The 14,988-nt window shown below is 47.3% G+C and overlaps 3 protein-coding genes across 5 annotated transcripts; 1 reads left to right on the top strand and 2 right to left on the bottom strand.

Moving 5' to 3' along the window:
* Positions 1-4,887: 4,887 nt before the first annotated feature.
* LOC123121428 (uncharacterized) lies at positions 4,888-6,396 on the bottom strand. Of its 2 annotated transcripts, XR_006459713.1 has the most exons (3): positions 5,774-6,396; positions 5,226-5,309; positions 4,888-5,135 (listed from the first exon to the last, which is right to left on the bottom strand). XR_006459713.1 is itself a non-coding variant. In XM_044541395.1 (2 exons), exons 1-2 carry the CDS (start codon positions 6,321-6,323, stop codon positions 5,296-5,298), a joined length of 564 nt encoding a protein of 187 aa, XP_044397330.1. In that variant the 5' UTR covers positions 6,324-6,395; the 3' UTR covers positions 4,888-5,295. The 2 variants fall into 2 exon arrangements, 1 of the variants encoding a protein (XP_044397330.1); XM_044541395.1 differs by having other exon boundaries at positions 4,888-5,309; positions 5,774-6,395.
* A 600-nt stretch (positions 6,397-6,996) lies between these two features.
* LOC123121427 (uncharacterized) lies at positions 6,997-10,372 on the top strand. 2 transcript variants are annotated; one of them, XM_044541393.1, is made up of 4 exons: positions 6,997-7,170; positions 7,744-9,856; positions 9,933-9,993; positions 10,082-10,372. In XM_044541393.1, the coding sequence occupies exon 2, from the start codon at positions 7,746-7,748 to the stop codon at positions 9,126-9,128; it is 1,383 nt and encodes a 460-aa protein (XP_044397328.1). In that variant the 5' UTR covers positions 6,997-7,170; positions 7,744-7,745; the 3' UTR covers positions 9,129-9,856; positions 9,933-9,993; positions 10,082-10,372. The 2 variants fall into 2 exon arrangements, with proteins under 2 accessions (XP_044397328.1, XP_044397329.1); XM_044541394.1 differs by having other exon boundaries at positions 7,000-7,170; positions 7,711-9,856.
* Positions 10,373-11,800: 1,428 nt separating this feature from the next.
* Positions 11,801-13,277, bottom strand: LOC123124759 (uncharacterized). Its single transcript, XM_044545319.1, has 3 exons — positions 12,608-13,277; positions 12,320-12,438; positions 11,801-12,221 (listed from the first exon to the last, which is right to left on the bottom strand). The coding sequence occupies exons 1-3, from the start codon at positions 12,906-12,908 to the stop codon at positions 12,039-12,041; spliced, it is 603 nt and encodes a 200-aa protein (XP_044401254.1). The 5' UTR covers positions 12,909-13,277; the 3' UTR covers positions 11,801-12,038.
* Positions 13,278-14,988: the final 1,711 nt, after the last annotated feature.

Raw genomic sequence — 14,988 nt, 5'->3', positions numbered from 1 at the left:
ATTGAGTGTTGTCAGTAGATACATGGCTAATCCTGGAAAAGAGCATTGGAAAGCAGATCAGTGGATTTTCAGATACCTGCGTTGTACTTCTAATGCTTATTTACAGTTTGGGAAAACTAGAGATGGACTTGTTGGTTTTGTTGATTCTGATTTTGCTGGTGATTTGGATAAGAGAAGATCACTCACAGGTTATGTTTTCACCATTGATGGTTGTGCTGTGAGTTGGAGAGCAAGTTTGCAGTCTATTGTGGCTTGTTCCACTACTGATGCCGAGTATATGGCTATTTCTGAGGCATGCAAATAAACTATCTGGTTGAGAGGTTTGTACACTGAGTTTTGTGGAGATTCATCTTGCCTTACCATATTTTCTGACAGTCAAAGTGCCATATATCTTACAAAGAATCCAATGTATCATGAGAGAACAAAGCACATTGATGTCAAATTTCATTATATTCGAGATGTTGTTGTTGAAGGCAATTTGAAGGTATGCAAGATAAGTACTCATGATAATCCTGCTGATATAATGACAAAGCCAGTTCCAACCAATAAGTTTGAGCTTTGCTCAGACTTAGTTGATATTTCTCACTAGTCCTATGGACTTTGACGCACAAGGTGTTTATGCTGATTTGGATGGAGTTATCTACTTTCTTCGACTACTCGAGGGAATTTGGATCAAGGTGGAGATTGTTAAATTGTGATCCAAATTATACCGTATTGGACTAGACGTAGTACATATCGTGTGGGCCTTTGCGTTGGTACCGACGCGTACGAGTACAACTCGTTTACTTGTCCTCCAAGGACTCTCATGTATTGCCCTCATATATACCCCATGTAGTCGCACCTAATACGGTCTGTCGTCTCGTGCTTGTAATACTCCTCGTTATAGTGATTGCGCCTTCGTGCGTCCGTGGTTTTCTCCCGCAAAGGTTTTCACGTAAAAATCCGTGTCTTGTGTCTCGTTTTATCTCGTTATTATCTAACACACAATTTACTCAAATGGCTGCATGTTTTGATATCTAGGCATGGAAGATGAAGTAGACAGTGCTAATGACATGGTAGAACAAGAGGAAAGCACCGGCAGCGCCCCTAGCCCATCGTTTTCAGGCAGAAACACGAAAAGGCTCCGGTCGAAAGTGTGGGACGATTTCACACCCATTTTCGTCGGAACTAAGCTTGCGAAGACTGAATGCATGCATTGCCAGAAGGTTTACAACGTCGGCTCAAGTGGCACTAGCGGCCTGCTAAAGCACCAGGCCAAGTGCAGCGCTAGGGCCCATAAAAGGCCAATGCAAAACAAGTTTCAAGTGTTGCCGTCTACCCAGAAGAGCACCGTTGCAGCTGGCCCTGGTTTGACACAGAAGAAGCTCCCATTCTCCCTCGCTAACCAGAAGAAATGCTTGAGCACAGCCGATGCAATGCTTGAGAAGAAGGGTCTTGCTTTTCTTGACATTCCCAGTGACATGAATCAGGAGGTTGGTCAGAATTCATCTCATGAGGAACTCGCAGGACACGAGCAGAAGAATCAGTTGGGTGCGAAACTTGCAGTGCCTGAGCAGGACATTCTCACTAACATGAATCGGAAGAATCCAGAGGTTGATCAGGGTGAGCCACACAAAGAACTTGTCAGGATATTTGCTGCGCACGGGCACTCACCATCGATAAGAGCCCATGATAGGTTTAGTAAGGGGCTGTTCGGCATCGCTCCGCTCCGCAGCTCCCGGAGCGGAGTTGGCGGAGCTGTAGGTCAAAATGGTGGAGTTGCCATTTACCCGCTCCGCAGATTCCCGGAGCGGACCATTACCGAACAGGGCCTAAGTTTGTTGCTTGCTTGAATCCTATGATCAAGATGCCAGATGAATATGTCATGTGCAGGTACTTTAAGGAACTGTTTGACAAAGAAAAGACCAAACTGAAGGAGAAGCTTGCCACTTTGCACAGTCGGGTTTGCTTGAGTGCTTATGTGTGGCACTACGATTTGCTCTCAGCGTTCTTATGCCTGAGCGTTCATTACATTGAGGATGAATGGGAGAAGCAGAAAAATATCATCAAATTTCGTGCCGTCGATCCTTCCTGCAGTGGAGAGGAATTGAGCCAGTCTATACTGTATGCTATTCACGATTGGGGTCTTCGTGACAAGGTTTTCAGCATTATACTGGACGATGCATTTCTGGATGATTCAGTTACTTCGGATGTCAAAGCTCGTCTCCAAAAATGGAACCTTCGCTCGGCTAATCGGAGCGTGTCTACATCTGTAAATCAGAGCTTGTTTGTGATAAAGTATGCAACTCATCTAGTTAACCATGTCATACAGGTTGGCAAGGATGAACTTGAGAAAGTCACGCAGAAGTCAACAAAGTGTTCTCAGCATGCAAAGGGACACATTCCTTCAGTAGTACATTATCCGAACCACAGATATGCACCGTCACCAGGAGGCTGGAAAAATGCAAAGAAGATTTGTAAGGTCATGGAAGATCTGCAACGACACATGGATGAAATACACAATTGTTGCAATCCAGCTGACCTGTTTGACAAGGTGTGGGATGTTAAGGAACTTTTGCATCGTGATGCTGAATCCTATATCTGGGGAGATAGTAAAATTTCCAAAGAGCTGGAGAAGATGCAAGAAAAGTTTAAGGAGCAGTGGAAACTCTGTTGCTTAAATATCTGCATGCCTATGATCATGGATCCTTCATACCGTTTGGAACGCATCAAGTCCCGTCTCCGGTCTGATGCAGGCAATTATCATCTGGAGAAGCGGAGTTTTGAAGATGATATGGAAGATTATATTGAAGAAGTGCGTGCCATATTGCTCAACCTCTATTGTGAATATTCTGATCCGGTGGAAGACACTAGCTGCACTTCTGGATCTAAAGCTAGAAAAAGAACTCTTGGGGAGGGACGTGATACACTGATGGACTATTACCAAGCCGCCAAATGTCCGTACAGTGAGCGACCGATGACAGAACTTGATCAGTACATGCAGGAGCCAGGTCTCTCTGCAGATGAGTCCAGTGTTCTCCAATGGTGGAAGGAACATAACCTGACTTATCCTACAATTGCTCGGATGGCACGTGATATATTGGCCGTGCCACTCAGTGTAGACTGCAGCGTAGCAATAAAGACTGCGAGGCGCACAATTTGCGAGTCTAGTAGCCTGTGGCGTGAAGAAGTTGTGTGTGTTCAGGACTGGCTCGGATCAGATGGTATGGCCTATACCCTGTTTTCTCATTGTTATCCCATTACAGTCTTGTGCTAACCGTAGTTCTCATGTCATAATCATAGGTTCCTCGAGCGAGTGATATTTTCAAGTGAATATTTCAACCTTCAGGATGTCCCATGTAAGCTGCTTTGCTTCCTAGCCCACCCACTTTAATCCTATCCTTTTCGACGAGTGACTGCTAATTGGTTACCGTTCTGATGCAGGATTCAAATACGAGATATTGCGCAGACAGGGAGTTCCTTTTTGACAGTTTTTGAGGCAGTATGCTAAGCTGATTTGTCAAGATGTACTCCCTCTGTTCCATAATATAAGAGCATTTTTTATACTACACTAGTGTAAAAAACGCTCTTATATTATGGGATGGAGGGAATAGTTAACAGTATAGTAGCTTCTCAGTTACAGTAAGGTGTCTTTTGTGTCTATGCTTGGTGAGGAGTCTGTCAGTAATTCCTACTTCTAGCTTCAGATACACCTGAAAATTATGTCCAGATATTACTTATAATTTTGTTAGTACCTCTCATGAAAAATTTACGTTTTACCTGGACCAGCTTGATTTGTCGGTTCAAAAGGTTCAGACTTCTGAACAATGTGATGCACTCAGCCTTTCAGCACGCTGCTAATCTGATTTATGCCACTTCTACGATTAGAATCCTCTTTCCCGTCTTTCTAAGATTTCTGTTTATAAATTTCTCATGCGAGGCTGTCCAGAGCGTGGTCCATAGGGACTGCCTGTAGTTTGCGAAATTCATTGGTTTCTTTTCTTTTAACAGCAACAACAATAATTTTTGGAAAGGACAGCAACAACAATAATAAATCAACTAAGATTTTGCTTACGGTTGTCTCAACAAGGCGTCGGTAAGAAACAGATGCATGGCCAAGCAAAGAAATGTCACTAAAAATTCATTCACACTGCTTGCAAGTGAAGCGATGAGATTGTGAGCAATGGCATGAGCTTTTGTTCCCAAAATGTCATGCGTCTATCAATTTTGCGTGTGTATGTGTATCTCGGCTCCGTTTAATCACCATTATTGGCTAACGGCCGATTCGACTGCTTTCACAACGGTATAACATATATTTAATGCACACATAGTGTCATACATATCACAATTATACTAAAAATACTAGTAAGATGCCCGTGCTATGCTACGAACCACATAAAATAAGGTGGAATAACAAAATTTATGAGCCACTTTTTTGAGAGAAGGTTAGGTTCTAATCACATCAAACAAGTCCATGTACAATAACACTGCCAACACAACCAAAGTTCCATGGAGCCACACGTTTGTCGCAATGACGCCGTCAACACAACCCAAGTCTTGTGGAGCCGAACATCTGCTGCATCACGATTACATCCAGATCCAACCTTAAATACTTTAGAGGACAATACCCTTTCAAGGATCAGTATTATAACTTGGAAGTATATCGCTCCTCGCGATATTTGTCACATTCAGGTTACCGAGCTTGATTTCTGGTGTGTGACTTGCATGGGTGGTAAATGAGCCATTCTCAAAGGTTGCCGCTCCGGTTCCATGAACATTGGTAACTTGGTATGATTGATGTAACTATTAACTCTTCTTTGGTATATTTTGTATTTCATTTGTTTTTTGAGGAAAATGGCAGTGGCTACTGACTATGCATTTTTCAAACGACAAAGTAACGACATGTAATCCACAAAAGATAATGCTGCATAAAAAGGATCCTGCTAATACCTGTAGCAGCAGATGATGTTTTAGATGGTGTGCTAGCTGCTCCTAATGCAGCTGCATAATGATACAACTACAATAACCATCGATTGCTCTCATTTTACAACTGTGACATGGCTATGATGAACATATGATGTGCTAGATGCAGTTATTGTGGTTGTATCATTGGAGCTCTGTGTATCGGACGACAGTGGCACCGTTTCTAGATCTACCTGCAGAGCTTCCTCATATGTTGAATTGTTCAGATGATGAAATAGAGCATCAGTTGCAAATAACTTGGTCAGAAGAACATTGTTACATACCTGCAGCAGCTTGGTTTGGGCTATCTCCTGGCTGGAAAGAAGACAGAAGACATCTTGTGCGATTTTCAGACTAAGGCATGTCCCCTGAAGCAGGAGGCGGAACATTAACTTGGTCGGTACACTACCTCCTTCCCATTTGATCTAAATGAAATGTTTAAGCAAGAACTGTAGCAGATGTATAGTGAAACTACAATAACTATGTTTCAAACCTGAACTATGACTCATAATCAATACAAACTCATGCCTAACTGAATGTTATCGAACCTGTTCGAATGCAGCAGAAGCATTCTTCGAATGGAGTAGAGAGCAGAGCAGTAGGCAAAAACGTTCAGAAATTCCAAACAACACACAATTACTGTCTCGTGCTCGTGCATAGTGTACCTTTTAAAGTTCATTAAGCTATAATCTGGTTGTAAATTGTAATCAGAACTCAATTAGGCTATCAAATCGTGGAAGAAAAGTAGAAACCAAAATTACATCCATAAACTTCGGTTGAGTAACCTAAAATCTAATTGGTTCAGAACTAAGGAAACACCGTGTACACGTACAGAAAATAAACGAAGAGTTGGCGATGCACTTGGATGGAAGAGACGGACGGCCAACTCGTTTCTCGACGTGGCGCGGCGCGGCGCTCGGGAGGACTCGATGCAGTCCAGGCGAGCGCGACCGTCCCGGATAGGCAACGGCGAGCGGGCGTGCCGGCAGGGTGTGGGACCTCTCCACACGCGCAAGAGATGCAGGTACCACGTTCTGGCGACGATGAGCGAGCGGCGACAGCAACGGGTGCGAGATCAATGCGGTATCGACGACGGTGAGCGAGCTGGGCGGCAGAAACCAAACGGAGGAAAGAAAGACACAGCGAGGGACGGACGGCGTTGCTAGGTGGTGGAATGCTGCGGCACAGGAGGAGGCATGAGAGGCGTCGGGGAATGGACGGCGTTGGCAGCGTACTTGCGGAGATTGGCACTGGAGGAGACGGAAAAAGGGGCGGAGGAGGGGAGGCCGTGGTGGTCGTGAGTGGTGGGTTGCGGTGGTAGAGAGGAGGCATTTGGGGCGGACGGCGCCGGCAGCGGCCATCGCGCCAGATCGGACTTCCATGGCTTGCTGGAGAAAGGTCGCGAGGGGATGGATCTGGATGGGTCTGGAAGGGAGAGACGAAGGGGTTTTCTGAAAAGAATACAAGGAGAGTGGCGGGGTCTTTTTGCAAAAGTGTCAGAGCTTGTCTTAGATGCGTTAGATTATGAAAGTCGAAATTGATAGATGGCAGACACACCATCATCACTAACTGTGATTTTTATAAGAGTAGAGATTTATGTTTTCCATAAAATAAACGTTTATTTGAAATGATGGAATCCAAAATTATGAAAGTAAAGCCTGTTTGCAGTCTTTGGATCAAAATTCGTGTGCAAGCTGTCATCGGCAGGTCAGGCCGGCGGCTTGTTTCGACGGTGGTGGTGGTTGTTTGGTAGTTCAGGGGCTTCGATGAATTTTTTATTATGTTTGAAGTGATTTGTACTTTCAGATCCTCCTCATACATAAAAACAAAATGTGTGCTATTTTTTTTTGAACTTGTGTGCATTTTTTTATAGGACAAAAACTGTGTGCAGTTAGCAACAAATCCATCCATTAGGCCGAAACGTCCTGTGTTTTAGGGTATGGCCTGTCTACATAGCAAGCCCAGTAGCCCATAAGGCAGGAGGCGCAGCGATTGCGCGCGGAAAAGCGGCGCGAAAGGCTCTCTCCTTTTTCACTTCTCCCTCCACGGCCCCCTCTCTTCCGCCGCCGAGGTAAAAAGAAAGACACCTCAAAAAAAAAGGTAAAAAGAAAGAAGGCAACAAAAATCTCAATCCCCTCTCTCTTGGTCTCATCCTCCCCGAGGGCGCAGAAGAAACACGGCAGCGATCGTAGTCCAGCTCTACTCTGACCTGCCGCCTCCCGGCCAACGGTATGCACCTTCTGAAATTCTTGCTCCGTTTCTTCTCTGTAGATAATGCTGTCAGCCTGGCACCCATGACTGGTTTTCTCGGTAGATTTTGCCCTTTCCTGTTCGTTTGTTTGATATGTGCGTCAGATCTGATTGGTCAACTTGCCACGGATAAAATTGCATCTCCCGACCTGTGTACATATGGATCAACAATGTGATTCTCGCATATGGCTCGGCAGGAAAGAGAGGGGGGTGGGGGGGGGGGATGAAAAATGGTACCATCTACCAATCTACAGTATGTAGTTTGAATGGCATCAGTACCATTAATTAGAAGCAGCAACGAAATTCCATTTGATCAGTTTGAATGGCATCGGTGGTTTCTGTTGCGCTCCCATTGTTCTTCTAACTGTTATCCCCTAAGTCCAAACTCGGTCTCTCGATCCATTCTTACAGGAATCGACCATTTGCTAATTTGTTTACTTAAAGTTCCACAGAGAACTTGTTCAAAATTATAAGGAAATGCTGAAATATTAACACACATTTTTTTCTTCAAATGGCTAGATTTTTACTGGTCCTACCTTTGTTTATGCCTAGGCATGGAACAGGAAGTTGACGGTGGCAAAAACATGGTGGCACAAGAGCACAACAATGGCAGCCTCTCCCGCGTAAACCCGAAAAGGCTCCGATCGAAGGCGTGGGAAGACTTCACACCCATCTACGTTGGTGGGAAGGTCGCGAAGGCTGAGTGCATGCATTGCCACCTGGTCTTCAATAGCAGCAGCACAAATGGCACTAGCAACCTGCTTAATCACCAAGCCATGTGCGGCCCCCGGGCCCAGAAGAGGCCAACGCAACGGAAGAGTACAGCATCAGCTGGCTCTGATCCGACGCAGAAGAAGCTATCGTTCTTTCCCACCAGCCAGAAGAAATGCTTGGGCACAGCAGATGCAAGGCCTGAGAAGAAGGATCTTGTTTTGCTTCGCAATGACATTAATCGGAAGAGCCAAGAGGGTAATCAGAATGGGTCTCACGAGGAACCTGAATCGCCTGAGCAGAATGATCTTGCCTTGCCTGATGTTCCCACCGACACGAAAACAAAGAGTCAACAAGTTGATCAAAATGGGTCTCATGACGAACTAGCTACAGCTGAGCAGGAGAATTATGCATTCCCTGACAATCCCATCGACAAGAATGTAAAGAATCAGTCCCATGAGGAACTTGCATTGCCTGAACACAAGGCTATTCCTACAGCCACGAAACAGCAGAATCAGAACGTTGGTCAGGATGGATCCTATGCCGAGCTCGTTAGGAAATTGGCCTTGCACGGTTACCTGCCCTCGATGATGGACCATGGAGGACTCAGGAAGTCTGTGGATTTCTTGAATCCCGTGGTCAAGATGCCATCATATGCTGACTTGATATCTACATTTTTGGATTTGTTCGACAATGAAAAGGCCAAGCTGAAGGAGAAGTGTGCAGCCTTTTGCAGTCGGGTATGCTTGAGTGTTTACGTTTGGCACTATGATCCACTCTCGGCATTCTTGTGCTTGAGTGTTCATTACATTGACGAGGAATGGGAGAGGCAACAAAAGATCATCACATTTCGTGCCATGGATACCATTTGCAATGCAGAAGAACTGGGTGAAGCCATATTGCTGGCTATCCGAGATTGGGGTCTTTGTGGAAAAGTTTTTTGCATTGTACTGGATGATGCATTTATTGATGATTCAGTGGCTTCAAGTGTCAAAGCACAGCTCATGAAAGAGAACTCAACCTTTGCAAACCAGAGCTTGTTTGTGGTGCGTCGTGGAACTCGCTTACTTGATCAGGTTATTCAGGTGGGGCTGGATGAACTTGAAAAAATCATGGAGAAATCAGCGAACTGTTCTAAACCTATGATGGGTCCTAAGTCGTCTGCAGTGCGGTATCCCAACTACAAATACGCACCATCTCAGCAAGACTGGGGCGAAGATGTGTGAGACCTTGGAAGAGTTTCATCAGTACATGGACACAAGTCAGAGTCTTCGTGGTCCAGTCCACTTGTTTGATGCAATTAGGGATGTGAAGCGTGATTTGCGTCGTGGAGTTAAGAGCTATGCGGATGGATCATTTCCCAATATGCTAAAGAAGATGCAGCAGAAGTTCAAGCAATATTGGAAACTCTGTTGCTTACATTTGTGTATGACTATAGCCATGGATCCTTCATACGGCCTGAAACACATCAAATCTAGGAGCGGTTACCTCTGTAAAAATGACAAAGATGGTTATACAAAGGATGTCCATGATACATTGCTAAGTCTCTTCTATGAATATTCTGGTCAGATGGAAGATGCTAGCTGCACTTCTGGGTCTAAAACTAGCAAGGAAGCTGTCATCATTGAAGATGGTATGAATGAAGATGATGCGCCATTTGCATGCTGTGGCGATTATGGAGACAAATGTAATAAAGGGCGGCCGATGATAGAACTTGACCAGTACTTGCATGAGCCAAGTTACTGTAGAGGCCAGACGAGTGTTCTTCAGTGGTGGAAGGAACATAGCCTGACCTATCCTACAATTGCTCGGATGGCACGTGATATATTGGCTATGCCACACAGATGCGATTATGAGGTAGCAACAACAACTGCCGGACTTGCAATTTGTGAGTCAGGTCATAAGCACTGGGTTGAGCAGCTTGTCTGTACTCAAAATTGGCTCGGACCAGACCGTAAGTTCCACTCTCTCGCTTTTCTCATCGATATCCTGTCACATTCTCGTATTAACCATACATTGTGTAACCCTAGGTTCTGCAAGCAAGGCCTCAACCAGTGATCTTTCCGACTGAGTACTTGGGCCTTCTTACATGTAAGACCCTTTTCAAATTTACACATGGCAACCCGATTCCGAAGTAGTAGTACTAAGCTATGGCTTAACAGTTACCTTTCTGATGCAGGGTCCTTTTCATCTTTTTGGAAGGAGACGACGGTTTCAAAGACGAGAAATGTGCGAAGGGCGACATTTGTTCAGACGGTTTTAGGGAATGCATGCTGTTATCGCTTAGCAGCTATGATTATGAGTAGTTTTTGACATTTAGTTACTGATGATGGTGGAGGCGTAATGGCGCTTTTGTACGTACGTATGTGTCGTGGACCGGGGAGCCTGTCAGTAACTTCCACTTCTAGTTTTCAGATACTTTGTCAACATCTCATCCAATGATACCTGATCATGATGTTCATATGCCCAACTATATGTACTACTCTCTTCTAGTGCTTGCAGCACATTCCTCTACCCTTGAGTCCACTTCTGGTGCTCCCTTTTTTTCGCAATTTCTGGCACGGGTTTGATTGATTTGCTGGTCAAAAAAGCGGAGGCTTTTGTCTCAACAATGATACACCACCACCCCGCCCTTTTTGAGCAACGCACGCCGCAGCTAATCAGGCTTTCGCCACTTCACTTAATCATGAGCCAGGATGCATATGGGATCACAGCTCTAGCTAGACCACCAATTAATCCCCCCACCCAAATACCCAATGCACGCAACTGTAAGATCTGGATCTGGAACATCTCAAGGGACCAGGCACGCACAGAAGTTACCAGCTGGATAACAGACATCTTCCCGCGTCGCGGCTCGGGCTCTAACCAAACCGCGACGCGCGACTGGCACAAATGTCCTGATGATCGTATAGATAACATGTCTGGAATACTATTTTCAGAGGTTGGGATTGGCCTCCCGGGTTAAAACTAAGCGTGATCACTGGCCTGCTGCACTGGCCGTGGCCTGTGGATCCGGATCTCAGTACAATCGGCAGTAGTACTTTATTAGTTCAGCTCACCTTCAGTTTCAGTTGTTCCAAATGCAGAGACTGGCTCTGACCTGACTGACCCTTGTGCGGCGTGCGGGACAGCGGGCGAGACCGGATCCCGAGCGGTGGGCGGCCGGAGCAGCGCCGATGCGCGGAGCCACACGTGCGGCGGTGGCCTCTGCCCGACGGGAGCCCCGCTGGAGCTCGACTGGCGGGCATCGTTGGGCGGCGCCTGTCCGGCATGGCAAGTGGCAACGGCATCGCCCTGACCCTGGGCTCTATCCAAGTGGACTGGACGACTGTCACTGGCCGAGCTTAGTTATGGTTAGCATATGTAGCAGATAAACTAAACAGTGCAGAATCACCAGCAGTGGTGCCGCTGTTGTCCTCGGCTGCCGAGTTAGCATATGGAAACGCATGTGCCCGGCCCCGGCACCTGACACTGCGCAACCTTCCTGAAAATTCAAAATGGGCTTGAGTTCATCTGGAGCCTCGATCTTGCAGTTGATCAATGTAGCATTGTCGCTATCAGTGACTACTAGTGGTACGGTTTGATTCCAGCAGCAGATTGCCGAAACACATGGGAATCTGGTGATTTTTGCAAGCGACGTGCCGTGCATGGTAAAGCAAACAGCATTTTATCTGTACGCTTCCTTTCTGCTCATGTAAAACTTGCAATGCCGCGTCGTGGTTGTAATTGTCACGATGGGTGTAGAGTTCTTACTTGATTGATTTCTGTCTTCTATTAAAATATAGTAGGCCGTACTCTCAAAAAAACACTTGCAATGCCGTGGACCAAAGGCAGCATCGAGATTGCGAGGTTGCATGAATTCGGGGGAAATTCAGGCGTTCCAAACGGGGCTTTGAGATTGCCAAGTTGCACTTTTATGGCCACTCCATCGAAAGCACTCACAGTTTCACCACGGCAATAATTACTACAGTACACGAGAGATGAAACAAGCTTCGTTCCTATTGCTGCTGCTGCTGCTGCTCTGGTACTCTGATTTTTACAGGTTTTTTCTTCTGGTAGGTCCCACCTCCAAGCACTTTTATACTACTAAGAAAAACAAAAGAAAGGAGAAGAAAAGCGGATTGTTAATCCGGCGATTAGCTCGCAGTGGATTCAGAGATGCTGCTGCTGGTGCTGCTGCTCTGGCCCGCCGCGGCTTCGGAGATGCTCTGCAGGGACGGCCGCCAGTGCCGGCCCCTGCCGCCACCGGCCGGCTGCGCGCCGCCGGAGCCCCGGTGCCGGTCCTTCTCCCCCCGCTGCTTCGCGTTCGCGTTCGCGTCCTGAGGAGGCAGGAGCGCGTATAGGAATCAGTATACGGCTTCGTGCAGTTTCAGATAGGAAGAGGAGATTATCACCAGGAGAATGGGGAGGCACTGACCTTGTCAGAGGCGCCCTGCTCCGCCCCGTCGCCGCGCCGGAGCTGGTCGTGCTGCTGCTTGATGGCCTCGCACCGCCGCATCTTGTCGTTCTTCCTCGCCCGCAGCGCCTTGGTCACCTCTGAGCACCGCAACACCATCAAGCATCGATTAGAACTAGATTGCTGCAACGGACGACGGAATCCTGGCACAGGAACTAGCTGCTTCCATGGACAACGAGGAAGGAGAGCGCGGCGGCTCTCTCTCCGATGTCGACGGGCGCAGGGAGGAGTGGAGGACTGTGCACGAACCTTGCGCGGTGATGAGGCGGTAGACCTGGCCGAGGTGGAGCACGTCCTTGGGCTTGAGGAGCTTGACCCGGGTGATCTTCGCTGCGGCGCCGGCGCCTGCGACGGCGGCCGCCGCCGCGGCCTCGTCCCCCGCGGCCGCCTTGTCGTCGGGGGAGAGGCGGAGGATGACGAGCGCGACGTAGTGGCCGGGGTTGGTCTTCATGACCTCGGCGGCGGGGGTGGGCCAGTAGAGGCGCTCCACCTTGCCGCCGGGGTGCTGGACGATGACCTCCGCCGCCTCGGCCGCCTGGCAGTTGCCCATCGCGCGCGCGCCTCCGCGCCTCGCTTCTGCCGGCGGAGCTAGTGGCGTCTGGTGAGCTCTGGGGGAGAGGGAGGTGGTGGTGGTGGAGGAGCAGAGGAGAGGAGAGGAGAGCAGGAGGTCACGCAGTTGCCGTTTCGAGGGAGGTGGTGGCGTTAAATGTGGTGAAGGGAAGAAAAGGCGTCGGCCATGAGGGGAGGGCAGTTTTGGCTGGCTTCGCCTCGTCTCTCGTCTCGGCAGTCAGCACACTGCAAAATGGCCAAATGGTGAAGCACCGAGCACCACTGCTTTAACCTAGTTTTGAACATAAAAAAACTGTAAAAAATACTCTTATGAATTTGTCAAAATTTCAGGTGCAGTACGCTTGATGGCGAAATTCTTTGTATTATCCTATCCATAGAGTTGCCCCTCGCTTTAACTCGACATCTCCCTCTGAAAAACCGTCCGAGAGCATGCACCATAGTGGTACGAATACTAGCTGATTGAACACACTAATTTTCATAGGAGGAACTGCGAACCAACCTGTAGTTGAATGGTTAGGTGAAGAGTTGTATCCCAGCCCATCAGGGTTCAACTTCTGATGCTCGCTTTATTTTTCAGGATTTCCGAAGACACGCGTTTAGTGGGAGGAGACGTTTCCATCGACTACGAGGTGTCTACGGTGACTTCGTAAAATCTCAAGATGATCGCCGGCTCATTCAGTCTCTCGGAAGAGATGATATGCCGGCTCATTCAGTCTTTCGGAGATGTATATATAGATAGGGTGTGCGTGTGTGCGTTCATAAGGATGAATGTATACACGTATATATGAGGGCTTGTGTGTACTGATGTTAAAAAAAACCTCCATAAAAAGAACTGGAAATAAAAATTAAGTGTATGTTACTATTCCATTTTCGCCACCGAACCTGCGGGCAAAAGCGGCATGCAAACGACATCAAACAGTAGTCCATAGAAAGCTACTCCTACTAACAAACTGTTTGCCTGCCGGAGACCGAATGGCTTCTTCATGTGTTCTCACTCTAAGCAGCATTTTTCTCTTAATGGAGAAGTGACTATTCACAGAGTATAAACGAGGTGGCTGGCTGAGGATAACAACTGTTCTAGGGTTTTTCTTCTAGTTCTGTTCTCTCTTTCTTTCTTCTTTTCTCTTTAGTTTCCTTCTTCTTTTTCTTTTAGGGCTTACCTCAAGCCTTGCAGACTACTTGTATTCTTTGCTCTCTTTAAATTTATAAATATTGCAGTGGGGTTTTACCCTACTGTTTATAGTCAAAAAAAAAGATAACAACTGGTTGTTAGTAGGGTCACTATCACTTTACGACGGAGCTCTTCTCAGGTTTTATTATAACATTATCATCTCCTCGATCAAATACCAGCTTTGAGTCATTATTAGCATGAGAAGAAAATAGTGCTAGTCCGACTAACTCGATATCCAGACGATTTGAAGACGATGCACAAGATCACACCGTGCAGTGCCCAGCAGCAGGACAGGTCCACCGTTGGATACAGTGTCGGCTGGATGTCGTGTATGCAGTGTCGTCTACAGAGCAGTTTCGTTTGTTAGCACGTCGTCGGATAAGCAGTACTCACACCTGCAGCGGCCCTCAAAGCCGGCTCGCAACGGTCAGAGAAACCGGGGCGTGACGTATCTAGTTCGGCTTCGCATTGTGCTTATCTGCTTCGTACGTAATTATTTTTTATTTCGAGTAGTACTACACATTATCCGGCGGCTTCCCTCCTCCTTTTCATCTTTCTTCATCCGGTTCCTTTTCATCACGTCGTGTCAGTTCAGGCATAATGAAATGGGATAAACCCTGAACTACAGCTCCCTAATCTTGATGCCTTGTCCAATGGCCATGGGTGGCCGACTGGTCGGTCACTGGCTCTAGCATAGCACGAGGGGATCGAGAACCTGACATGACGTGATGACGTGCCAGCAGTGGACCTTGTCATCGGCCCCACCTCTGAGGCTCAGATGCTTACATGTGGGCCACCACGGCATGGGCACGCCACACCAGGCCCCGGCCCGGCGTGTGCTGCACCTGCATGCCTCGGCGTGAGAGGACGCGGTGAATGAGGCCGGGAG

This window comes from Triticum aestivum, chromosome 5D (genome assembly GCF_018294505.1).
Source record: "Triticum aestivum cultivar Chinese Spring chromosome 5D, IWGSC CS RefSeq v2.1, whole genome shotgun sequence".
Taxonomy (NCBI): Eukaryota; Viridiplantae; Streptophyta; class Magnoliopsida; order Poales; family Poaceae; genus Triticum; species Triticum aestivum.
This window is presented reverse-complemented; position numbering and strand designations above follow the sequence as displayed.

Coding starts and splice junctions, on each gene's coding strand:
- LOC123121427 (XM_044541393.1), top strand. CDS start 7,746: ATGGAACAGGAAGTTGACGGTGGCAAAAACATGGTGGCACAAGAGCAC.
- LOC123124759 (XM_044545319.1), bottom strand. CDS start 12,908: ATGGGCAACTGCCAGGCGGCCGAGGCGGCGGAGGTCATCGTCCAGCAC. Junction 12,439..12,607: donor CCGCCTCATCACCGCGCAAG/GTTCGTGCACAG, acceptor TGCGGTGCTCAG/AGGTGACCAAGGCGCTGCGG. Junction 12,222..12,319: donor AGCAGGGCGCCTCTGACAAG/GTCAGTGCCTCC, acceptor CTGCCTCCTCAG/GACGCGAACGCGAACGCGAA.
- LOC123121428 (XM_044541395.1), bottom strand. CDS start 6,323: ATGGAAGTCCGATCTGGCGCGATGGCCGCTGCCGGCGCCGTCCGCCCC.